The sequence below is a fragment of the Triturus cristatus genome, chromosome 5_2, assembly GCF_964204655.1.
Source record: "Triturus cristatus chromosome 5_2, aTriCri1.1, whole genome shotgun sequence".
NCBI lineage: Eukaryota > Metazoa > Chordata > Amphibia > Caudata > Salamandridae > Triturus > Triturus cristatus.
In genome coordinates this window covers 1,100,434,115-1,100,447,257 of record NC_140588.1, presented here as the reverse complement: position 1 = coordinate 1,100,447,257, position 13,143 = coordinate 1,100,434,115, and the positions used below count along the sequence as shown (strand labels likewise).

Below are 13,143 nucleotides of genomic sequence, written 5' to 3'. Positions count from 1 at the left end.
TCGATGATCTGCTGATCACCGCCCGAAGCGAGCCTGAATGTGAAAAAGCATCACTGACGGTTTTACAATTTCTAGCCGAAAGGGGCACAAGGTATCCCCTTCTAAGCTGCAATTCTGTGTACAGCGAGTTGTTTGTCTTGGTCACTCGCTGTCCAAGGAGGGAAGGCAGCTTACACCCGATCGCATTCAGTTAATTGCTAACATGCCAATACCCAAGACACAAAAGGAGGTGCGGGCTTTTATAGGCCTCACTTCATACTGTAGGCAGTGGATCCCTCAATATGCATTTCTAGCAAAACCACTCATTCAGTTGACAACACAGGAGGCGGCCACATCGACTGTCCTCCCTTGGACCCAGGAACACACACTAGCTTTTGAAAGCTTAAAGAAAGCTCTATGTCAAGCACCTGTTTTAGCGACACCATGTTATTATAAACATTTTACACTCTTTGTTACAGAACGCGAAGGTACTGCTTTGTCAGTACTCACTCAGGAACAAGCAGGATCACGCAAGCCATGTGCTTATTTCTCTAGTACATTAGATCCCGTAGCTCAGGCTTTGCCTGCGTGCCTGAAATCAGTGGCAGCAACAGCTTTAGCAATCAGACAAAGCGATGCCATAGTGTTAGGACATCCGTTGACAGTACAAGTACCACACGCAGTAGAGGTTCTTGTGAACCGAACGCAAACACAACACTTGACCACAGCAAGACTTACAGGGTATGAACTAACATTGTTTCAGCCACATATAGAAATCAGACGTTGTAATACATTGAATCCTGCTACACTTTTACCTGTAATCGGAACAGACCCACTAGCTCATGATTGTGTTGAAGTTATTACAATAACAACGAAACCCAGACAAGACTTGACAGACGTTCCATTGTTAGATCCAGACCTGACGTTGTATGTAGATGGATCATGTATGAGAACAAGTACAGGAGATTTAGTGGCCGCGTATGCAGTCACCACAGATACTGAAGTCATTGAAACAAACTGTATAAATACCTTGTCAGCCCAAGCAGCAGAGCTTACTGCTCTGACACAAGCCTGTATTCAAGCCACAAATAAGAAAGTTAACATATACACGGATTCCCGTTATGCATTCGGAGTTGTACATGACTTCGGGGTGCTGTGGCGAGAGAGAGGTTATTTAACTTCCCATGGCACCCACATACAGCACGGGTCCCTCATTCATGCTCTGTTAGACGCAATTCATCTGCCCACTGCTATATCGATTATGAAATGCAAAGCGCATACGAAGGTTACTGATATCATTTCTCAAGGCAATGATTTAGCTGACAGAACAGCTAAACAGACTGCCCAGACTCGCACATCCGACATGACAAAGACAATAGTTCCGATACCAACACATTGTATGACGATAAAGGATCCCGCACTTGACGTAATTGACATACAGACACATGCTACAGCAGACGAAATAAAGAAATGGACTGAACTAGGAGGGATCCAAACAGACCAGGGATGGATGACGAAGGAGAAATCTGTATGGTTTCTTCCTGACTCTATGGTCCAAGCTATCATAACTACGATTCACAGTCCGGCGCATTTAGGAGAGAAAGCTATGCTAGACAGCATTCAACACATTTGGTTCAACAAACATTTACGAGCAGCGGCTAAGCAAAAAGTCCGTACCTGTATGATATGTTGTCAGTTTAACCCAGGTAAAAGCATCCCAGTAGAGCAGGGTGGATTTCAGCCTCCTGATCACCCTTTTGAAGTCCTCCAGATGGATTATATCCAGATGGAACGATGTCGAGGATTCAAATATGTTCTCGTAGTTGTCTGTGCTCTTTCCCGATGGACTGAAGCATACCCAGTATCAGATTACACTGCCCCGACCACTGCCAAGCAGCTAGTTCGAGAATTCTTCCCACGGTACGGTTTACCACGTGTTGTCTATTCAGATAACGGCCAGCCTTTCTCATCCGAACTGATGAAACATGTTTCACTCTTGCTAGGATATCAGTTGAAGTTCCATTGTGTCCGACACCCCGAGGCAGCAGGTCTCGTGGAACGACATAATCAAACTTTGAAAATCAGATTGTCCAAAATATGTAGGGAGAAAGGTGTTGATTGGGTGGTAGCCTTACCAGTTGCACTCTTTTATATGAGAATGGTAGCACACTCCCGGACAGGGCTATCCCCTTATGAGGTGATCTTTGGAAGACCACCGAATATGTGGGGGACGCCTATACCCCGTAAAATAACTGATGTTGACTGTAATATGCTGACAGATTACCTGGCTTCCTTGATGTCTGCACTACAATCTTGTCGTTCACATGTAGCTGCAGCCTTTCCCGACAACACTGAGGTGAAACCCCATGACGTAGTTCCGGGGGACCTCGTTCTTGTGAGGAATTTTGACCGAAAGACTCAGCTGGAGCCCAGGTGGAAGTCACCCAAATTGGTCCTGCTCACCACAAGGACAGCCGTGAAGATCGAAGGCAGAAAAGGATGGGTGCATTCAAGTCATATCAAGAAATTTCATGGACTTCCTTCGGATGTAAATAGCCCACCTCGTGTGTCTTCACCCATTGACTCAAAACTACCTTTGGCTGAGGCCAACAGTCAGGAACTTTATAAACTGAAACTCAGGCCTAAACCGTCGGACGATTTGATTGTTTAAGTCCTCTCCAAGGTGAAGCGGTTGAATCCGTCTCCGACATGTATCCCTTAGACCTGAATCATGGAAAATCGCGAAAAATGTTGAAACGACATGCGTATTGTAAATCACTGCGTAGCCACTGTATAGTGACGTTATTAATTTTGTTTTTCTTGAGTTTTATAATAATAACTGCAAGTATATTGTTGCATATATATTATCCTATCTCTAACCATATTTTCAATATAACTGATGAACATTCTTTTAGTGACCTACCCCCGCATGAATTATCCTATAGACTTGCGCTGCGCAATAACACTTTCATTAGTATGTTACATCATTCCCATCAGACTAGTAATGCTACTAATTGTTGGGTGTGTGGCCGACTCCCTCCCTATCAGAATTATAAGGGAGTTTTGCCTTTCTTTCCACATCCATTTACACATAATGGCTCCTGTGGAGCATGGTTTAGTTTAATCAATTCCATAGACTCAGACACAGCAGTTTATCAAGACCATTGGGTATGGGGAAATCTGAACCTAGTTTTACTCAAAGTCTGTTACCCTGACAAGGAGGGTCGCCCCAAAAGAACAGGAACTGATCTAGAAAACGAAGTACATGGATTAGGTAATTTTACACCTAATCTCATGATTCTGAATGTCGAATCCGAAGTTGAACTAGTTTTGCCCACCATGTCAGTATTTCCAGCTAAAGGTGAATTGTGTGTAAGAAAAGTTGGTTCCATACATATGGGCCATAGTAAATGCACTACTATAGTAGAATTCAGTGATCAAGGCAAATCTTCATTTAGAGCTTCTCGCCACTCCTACTTTATATGTGGTCAGACTGCATATATGCGTCTACCTCTAGATTGGGATGGTACCTGCTACATTGCATTCCTTTTGCCACCTGTTTTCCTAGCTCCTCCTGATTATTACAGAAATATTCATTTAGTACACAATAGAGAGCGGAGAGATCTCCCAATTGTCGATTACACCGAGACGGCATGGGACAAGTATGTAGATTTTAATAAAGGCATCTTTCCCTATATAGGTACAATTTCAAATAGTAAGCTAATACGTAGATTAACTAAGACTCTTGAAGCTGTAGTGAATGAAACTATTGCCGCCCTAGGCAACTTGACAGAGGAGCAATCTGCGATGAGGATTGTTGTTCTTCAAAATCGTCTTGTCCTTGACGTCATCCTGGCCGATAGGGGCGGAGCTTGTAGGGTCATCGGATCAAGCTGCTGCGTATTCATACCAGAAAATTCGCCATCTGTATATAAAGCTATAACTCGCCTTCATAAGATTGTGAGCCAGATACACCAGAATCCAGGCACTTGGACTTGGTCCGGGTGGTTTTGGAGTGTGATATCAGCCTGGGGATGGAGAGTTCTATCCTTCCTAGGTATTGGCCTTCTTATACTATTCAGTTGCTGCTTATGCCTGCAATGTGGACCAGCGATTTGTGGTCTGTGTGCCACATCGTGTATTCCACATCAAGGTTTTCACTCAAGATCCCGGAAGAAGAAAGAAGAAGAAATGATGCTCCATGAACAAATCGATGGATTAATGAAGATTGATGTCTCTTGATGGGCAAGTAGGGGACAAGGAGGGAATGTGGAAACATGGATTTTTCTGATCAGTTATGTCCCCTATCTTGGACCCCAACGGTTCTATATGCATGTTACAAGTACATGTATGTTCCCTCCCGTTCCAGTTTCGAAGACGCAAACACATGTGCGTCCACCGTCAACATGTCCTCTGTCAGATCCGCCATGAATGGGCTGGATATTCGATTTCTAAGTATGAAAGGCCATTGACTTTATATGGCTCAGTTACTCCATTTTGCAGTTCAGGCGAGTAGGCCCTGATTCTGCCATCAAGCCTTTCCCTGCTCTCTGCCTCTGACAGCTTCAGCTTGAGCTCGCATCTGTATCCCTGAACTTTGTCCTACTCCCTGTGCGGCTAACGGTGCCTGCCTCGGCCGGTTTGCCTGCCTGCCAAGAACTGTATTTCACCTTCGAGTTATCTGCTTCGCTCCTCAGCCGATGCATTCCTGTCTAGTAGTTTAGGTAAACATTTCCTTCAGCTACCGAGCAAAGGGCCCGGCCTCTCTGTCCTCATGCAAGTAATTCATAGCCCTGTTACCATGGAAGGTTTCTGCCCCTTGCATCTCATATAGACACTTAGACGCTTGTACACGCACACACAGTCAGTATAGAATAGATTCTGTCCGAGAGTCCTTCCTTTGTGGATAACATAGTTCTTTAAACATAGGATGTTAGATATGATTTGGGATTAGGTTGACTTGACCCCCCAGACTTCTTGTCTCCACATGTAGAGCTAAATGTCAAGTCCCCTTCACCCCCTAGTTGTACGTCAATCACACGTCATGCTGCTGCGCGCGCATCTATGCCAAGTATTATCTTATAGATCCACCTATATGTGACATCATAACCAATTATGTTTCTTTTTACTCCTCATTACGCCCATTTTCGGTTACGCATGTGAATTGTCATCTTTCTTATCAATTGTTACGCCTTCTGCATTTGTTTCATTGTAATGTGCATTCTATAAAAATGATTGTCTGTCAATAAAATATTGTACTTCACTTCCTGAACCCCCGTGGTGACGGAACATGGAGGCCACAACTCGAGTTGTCCATTTGGAATAAAGCCCATTCAGAAACCTCTTATACCACGGATTCTGCCTCTTATTTTACTGAGCTATTTTATTTAGATTCCATATCAAATTCAGTCCCGGTAATTAAATTATTTACCACAGCCTGGGAGGACTTCTGGTGGCTGACGGCACTGGGAGCAGCCCCGACACCCACCAACCACGCAAGAAACCTGGGAATCATCCTTGACTCAATGCTCTCAATGACCAAGCAGGTCAACACCGTCTCCTCCTCCTGCTTCAACACCCTCCGCATGCTCCGCAAGATCTACAGATGGATCCCAACAGATTCAAGAAAGACAGTCACCCAGGCCCTCGTCAGCAGCAGACTCGACTATGGAAATGCCCTCTACGCGGGAGCCCTGACCAAGCTCATCAAATGACTACAACGCATATAAAATGCCTCGGCTTGACTGATCCTCGATGTACCACGCCACGGCCACATCACCCCCCACCTGAGGGACCTGCACTGGCTCCCCGTCAGCAAGAGGATATCCTTCAAGATCCTCATCCACGCACACAAGTCACTCCACTAGACCGGCACAGCCTACCTCAACAGACGGCTCTCCTTCTACATCCCCAACCACCAGCTACGCTCCGCCGACCTCTCACTCGTCACTGTCGCGCGCATACGAAGAACAACCACCGGCAGGAGATCCTTCTCCCACCTCGCTGCCAAGACATGGAACACCCTCCCACTGAGCCCACGACAGACCCAATACCTGATGACCTTCAGGAGGATGCTCAAGGCCTGGCTGTTCGATCAGTAGCGGTCCCCCCAGCGCCTTGAGACCCTCGTGGGTATGTAGTGCGCTTTAAAAATTACTGAGTGATTGATTGATTGACTGCAGGGGGTCATTAGGAGCCAACTAGCTGCCTGTTACCTCCAGTAAGCCCCACACAGTGGGATTGCTGAGAGGTAGACACAAGCATGCCCTCTTTGTCCACCACTCTGCAAACACGCCGCATGGTGCACTGCTGCTCTGGGGATTAAGTTCACTTGAGTCCTGAAGTCCTTAAGACACAAGAGGACCTCATTGCACCACCAGCAGTGCATCATGATGCACGTTTGCAGAGTGGTGTAAAAAGGGCATGTCCTCAGACCACCTCTCAGCAATCCCACTGTGTGGGGCTTACCAGAGGTACCTGGTAGGCCCTAAGAACCTTTAGGATTCAAGGGGACTTAATCCCCCAACCCAGAATGTACCAGGAGAAGCGTTTGCATAGTGGTGCGTGGAGGGGGCAGGGCCTCCGGCGAGATTCCAGCTTATTTTTTTTTCTCTTGTTTATGGAATGGGGTATGTGTGGGCCCCATTCCTTTTCACACCATTTGGGCCCCTTGGGGACACCACCCTCCAGGGCCTGAGCAATTTTTTAATTACAAAAATGGGAAGGGGGCCATGCGGCCCCCCTCCCGAGGCTGATTTTGGCCACAGGTACGCCATCCACCAGGTCATGGTGAAAAATCGGCATTTAAAGGAGTGGCCATGCGGCCCTACTCCTGGGCCTTATTTGGTCCAGGGGATCCCATCGTCCTAGGCATTGCCTCTTTGGGTTTTTTTAAGTTTACAGGTGGGGGCCATGTGTCCCTTTTCCTGGGCCACTTTTGGCCCCTGGGACCCCATACCCTGGGCCTGGCCAGCTTTTTTTTTATTTTAAAATTTTGGAGGGGGGCTGCGTGTCCCTCCTCCTGAGGCCAGTTATGGCCCCTGGGACCCCATCCCCAGGGCCTGACTAGCCTCTCTTTTATTCTCAAATTTTGGAAGGGGCCATGTGTCCCCCCACCTGAGGCGAATTATAGCCCCAGGGACCCCATCCCCTGGGTCCTGGCCTCACGATGGGGACCGTGGAGCGAGCCCCAATGCCCATGTTCTCCCAGCCAGTTCCCTGCCTCCTGCGGGATCCGGCATTGCTTTTAGACAAGGAGAGCTGCTAACATGCAGCTCCCCTTGTCCAAAAGTTATTTGCTTCAATTCATGGAAGCGAGAGCAGGTTTCCTGCTTTCGCTTCCATGAAGCAAAGCACAAATTTGCAATGACAGGATGGGAGCATTTCTGGAGCCAGCCCCGGGGGTGGCAGTGCCCAGGACCATGAAAGGCCCCAGGAGGGCGTCCACATGGCCCCCCTCCGAACATACATATATCCCCTGGGAGGTGGTGGTCCTCCGGGCTTGAAGTCCGCAACGGACCCCCGTATATGCATACAATGTGCCCCGGGAAGGTGGTGGGCCCCAGGGAGTGTGGGGGAGGGGCAGAAGCCACCCCACAATTCTTGAATTAAATTGAAGCCCTGGGGAGGTTGTGGTCCCTGGGGATTGGGGGGGCCTGTGAGGCCCCCTGCCCATAACTTCAATGTGCCCCGAGGATGTGGTGGTCCCCGGGGTAGTGTGGGGAGGGGCAGGAGCCCCCCACACTTATTCATTTAAGCTGTAGCCCTGGGGAGGTGATGCTCCCCGGTGCTTGGCGGGCCCACGATGCTCCCCCACCCATAAAAAAGGATCACCCCAGGTAGGTGATGGTCCCCGGGGTTGGGGGAGCCCCATGGCCCTCTGCATAATATATGTGGCCCACCCAGGGTCTTCTAGAAAACAGAGCACAAGAGTCATCGATTCATCTTTTAAAACGTTTTCAGTGGAATTCACAAACACAGCGTAAATCCTGCCATAAATAAAAAAATAAAAAAATTTTTGGGCCCTGGGAGTCCGTGTGGGACCCCCTTAGCAGGGTGTTTCTACCCCAAAGCCTTTTCTTAATTTCTAACCTTTTTCTTGTAACTAGGTTCTAGCAAGATGGCTGCCTATACTTTTTGGTTTAGAGTGTGGGCCGCCAATCAGAATCAAGCTTGTTTCTCAGGAGAGTTTGAAGATCCACCGCGGTCACCAGAAATATATATTTTTTTAAATATGAATATTTTAGGAACTACTGAATGGATTTACACCATTTCAAAAAACACTTTATGACCCAAGAATTACCTTTTTGCTAAATTTGATTTAATTCCATTAAGCAGTTTGGCTGCAGCTGTGTCTAAAATTTGCTATGGAAATTAACATGGAGAAAATGCTTTTTAAACCCCCCTTTTTTCTCAGCCTCAATTGATGAATCACCCCGAAACTTTTAAGACAGAAGCTGACCGGAGCGTTTTATTAGTTTTGAAAATTTCAAGAAGATTCATCAAATGGCACCAAAGATATTGGAAAATCATAAAACGATTTTCCCTTGGAAACTAGGTCCTAACTATAACTACCTACTGGCGACCGCCAGTAGGTAATGTATATATGTGTGTGTGTATAAATGAAATCTCTCTGTCAAATTGTCAAAATGGTCTTTTTTATTCTAATACATGTGAATTGGTTTTATGATGGGGATTAAAAGGTGAATCATGTCTAAAGAAATGTTCTCAAACATGACATTTGCAGTCTGTATAAATAAAACATTCATTTTAGCTATTACTCACTGTTGTTAGAAGATTTTATTGGTGTGTAAATATATGTATATCATATGATTTCTTATGATTTTTGTAGCGTTGAAAAGATTCTGCATGAACGAAATATATCAGCTACAATAGTGTTCAATCATCTTTTGATATGGCAATATAAGGAATATGAAGAAAATTGTGAAATAAAGAATATCTTTTAACTTGCACCTTGGAACATCATGTGACTGCTTAGTCCTTGGAATGGAGTCTTATGTTAATTATGTATTTTTATTTTCTTTCCCTGTTATTTGACCTTTGATCCAGACATTGCCTGAATATCTATAATATATGCGGAGCCACATATAAAAACCTCCACAGACATGTGCTTGTTTGTTCATTAAGTGTAAGGCCAACACCTAACAATATAAGTTCAGCCTTGGGCTATTGACTCTGAAGGTACAAGTGAAATTGTGTTGAAGCTGAAATAAGCAGAGTTGTCTTTGTTTGAAAATCATTTACAAGTTAGATTTCTGCCTATATAACTTGAGTGCAAGTAGCACAGGCAGAACGTTGGACAAGGCTGCATCTGAGAAATGGCTGCTACCATGGACCTAAAGGAATTTCATGAGAAGTATTCTGATACACAAAAGGTCAGGGAGGCGTACTTCATACCAACATCTAGCTTTTTCGAGGATATTGCTATTGGGGTGTTTTCTCATTTCATCAAAATCTTGTCATCAGGTATGTACTATTCATGTCCCTGCTCATCCACAGACAGTAGCATTGTCTTTTTGTCTTTGTCTTTTTGCAGCAGATAAACTCATGGTGGAATATCATCTAACATAACTATTGTGTCCAAACCATTTTCAAGTGTGGGGATGATTAAAATTGTTATGCATAAAGTATGCTTGGAGTGTTAGGAAAATGTCTCAATTTCAGATATGTGTGTTGCAGCCCCAAAAAGGAAGAGTAAATGTTGCTCCATAAGTATAATTGTATAAGTTGTTCCTCAACTAGAAACAGAAAGGATTTGGCCTGGTCTCTCATTATTCAACTCTGATATAAAAACTGAAATATGGTATATGGAATGTGTGTGTACCAATCTGTGTTTCAGGTGTATTGTGCTCATAAATGCAAGAGGATTGTTTAAAGATGCCTTTCTGATGGCTGAAGGATTGAAACTGTATTGTTATCAATACTGTTTGTTTATGCTAGAGGGTACTATAATGACATTTCTATTTTTCCCTGTCTTCTGCATAACAGGTTTTATGAAAATGTTTTATATTGGCAAGTTTTTAATTCACCATACAGTAAGACTTCTTTGACTTTGACTTGGACTTGGGTTAAAAATGCATTTTAATCAACACTGTTTTTAAAGTCAGCTCCCCGGAAGGATCCCAAGAAGGTCCCTTGGCACACATGAATGACTTCATGTAATAGATATGATTAAGACAACTTTTAATTTACAGCAATCAGATTAGATAGGCATAGAGATAACATTAATTTGCATAATATTGAATAATAAATGCCACAACCATAAAATAATTTCTCAAAATTTACAACCCCCCCACCCCCCAAAAAAAAAGAATTCATGGATCGGGCAGTCAGGTGACAAATACATTAAATCAAATTTATATATTCATTACAGCCCCTCTAAAAAACTAGATTGTTCTTTGAAGAAAGAACACAGAGATAGCTCATTTACATACTCTGTACACCTGAGTGAACTTTATAACACCTCTTTTCCCGGCCCAATCAATGATAGCTTTCAATGGGCAATTAATGTGAGGTAGAGAAAAACACTGATGCTCTGTCACAAGGAGATGTTGATGCACTCAGAGAGACTGTGGAGTTCCTTAAAAATTGTAAGCCAGGATTTGTACCATGGAGTCACAGGCACTGCATGCTAGGTATTCACAAACTGTACATGCCATACCTGCCCTCCCTGCCCTACAGGAGATTATGAAAGAGCAGCTAGACTTCAAGAAAAAGGATATACTCACTGTCCATCTATTAAAAGAACTGAAAAGCCATCAGGCTGGGTTCAATCCTCTCTCTGACCAACGACCCCGCCGCCGCCAGAGCCAACCTACACGAAGGGATGAAGGACGTAGCCGAGTGGATGACGACCAGCCGCCTGAAGCTGAACTCGGACAAGACGGAGGTCCTCATCCTGGGCTCCTCACCCTCCGCCTGGGACGACTCCTGGTGGCCTCCCGCCCTGGGCACCGCACCCAAACCGACAGACCATGCACGCAACCTGGGCTTCATCCTGGACTCCTCCCTCTCCATGACCAGGCAAGTCAACGCCGTCTCCTCGGCGTGCTTCAACATCCTACGCATGCTACGGAAGATCTTCTGGTGGATCCCCACCAAGACCAGGAGGACCGTCACCCAGGCCCTCGTCACCAGCCGACTGGACTACGGCAACGCCCTCTACGCCGGTACCACCGCCAAGCTCCAGAAGAGACTCCAGCGGATCCAGAACGCCTCAGCCAGACTCATCCTCGACATCCCACGAACCGGCCATATCTTCGGACATCTGAGAGACCTTCACTGGCTCCCCGTCAACAAAAGAATCACCTTCCGCCTCCTCACCCACGCACACAAAGCCCTACACGACCAAGGCCCGAGCTACCTCAACAGCAGAGTCAACTTCTACGCTCCCAAACGCCCCCTCCGATCAGCCAACCTCGCCCTCGCCGCCGTCCCCCGCATCCGAAGAGCGACTACAGGAGGAAGGTCCTTCTCCTACCTGGCCGCCAAGACCTGGAACTCCCTCCCGACCGACCTGCGCCTGACCCAAGACCACCTCTCCTTCAGGAAGAAGATGAAGACATGGCTGTTCGAGCAGTAGCGGCACCCCCCACCCCCAGCGCCTTGAGACCCTACGGGTATGTAGTGCGCTCTATAAATGTCACTGATTGATTGATTGATACACACACAGCCCACAGGCTGACTGTTACTATCAGTCAACAGAATACAGAAGACACACTAGGGAAAGAGTTCAAGCTGACAATGTCACAGGCCATCAATGAGCATTGAGAGACAGCACAACACCCCTTCAGTTCCCTCAACATCATCTCCATCCTTGGTCTCACTGACATTTACCTACAAGTAATTGTTTACTTTATTCGTTTCTCACGTTAACAAATGTTACTGTTATTGAGTTGGTCATTGGTTTTAAAACTTTCCTCTATTTTAAGTTGTTCAAGCATATTTTTGGTATGTTTCTTTCATTTCAAAATGACACAATTGTACCATATTTAGTTTTTTCACAAAACATTTCAAATGATTGCGTCTCTTATGGCAGTCCCATTCCTGTGGTATGGGAGCCTCTGGTTTGCCTATTGTGCTTTATCCCCATGCAGCAGCACCTTTTACTTCAACCAAACACAGTTTTGAACCAACAACCGGACACAATCTGCATGGGTATGGACCTGTTTATTGTAGCTGTGCAACACTACAAAGATATGCTCAAGTCAATACAATATTTCCAAGGAAGGGGGACTATGGGAGGTGCGCTGTGGGGACAACTACCTGGTGTTTCCCATCTATAACACTCAGGAGACACACGGTCTCCAAATCCAGGCGGTGAGTCGTTGCAAGGGGACCTACACCTACCTGGTCCCACATTGTTGTTTCAACCATGGATTATTAACTGCCTACAGGCGTCCTTGCCTGTATACCTATGTTTTAATTTTTATCAATTTCTCCATCCATTAGGACACTACACCTTATAGTGTCTGCACCTGCCGGTACACGTTGGTACGCTTTGTTTACCCATATAGGGTGAGTTCAATACCGTGCTCGATGCACAACGAGTTCCTGAATGCTACTGCTGCTATAGTTTTATAACACCTTGCGCATGGTCACAGGCACTTGAGTGTGAAGCATGCGTGTGACGCACCTTTGAATTGAAGTGTTGCACTATTAGTGTTGTATTATAGATTGTTGTAATTTGACACACTCAATTTTACGAGTCTTTCTTATTGCAGGCTATGTTGTAGATCTATAAGTACCACATTTTAGGGTGCTGTATGAGTGGTCACTACTTTTTCACTAATCAGACCACCACCAAAAAGTGTAGATAGATCTTACTACGGTCCTGAAGATAAATATTGTCCTAATTTCCAAGCGCATAACCCTATAACCTTAGAGCATGTGTGTGCGCTTCCTTGTTTTTAATCAAGTTAGTGGCCAAATTTCATTAAAGTTGTTTTGAGTGGACCACTAATTCATGTTTTAACCTTACACCTCTTTCACATTGATACATCTACACTCACTAAGGGCCCTCACATGCACTGCACCCAACAGTTAAAAGGTAAAAAGATCTCCGCCAAGAAGGCCCCATCATGGGTGCCGATCAGGTATTGCAGCACCGACCCGATGAGGAACAGACCCAATGATGAAGCAAGA

At 45.4% G+C, this 13,143-nt stretch overlaps 1 protein-coding gene across 1 annotated transcript in view; it reads left to right on the top strand.

Moving 5' to 3' along the window:
- The first annotated feature begins 9,277 nt into the window (after positions 1-9,277).
- Positions 9,278-13,143, top strand: part of LOC146829764 (nicotinamide N-methyltransferase-like) — a 55,828-nt gene continuing 51,962 nt past the window's right edge. Inside the window, exon 1 of the mRNA XM_085608485.1 lies at positions 9,278-9,465. Coding sequence (XP_085464611.1) covers positions 9,318-9,465 — 148 coding nt within the window. The 5' untranslated portion in view covers positions 9,278-9,317. The remainder of the gene's footprint in view (positions 9,466-13,143) is intronic.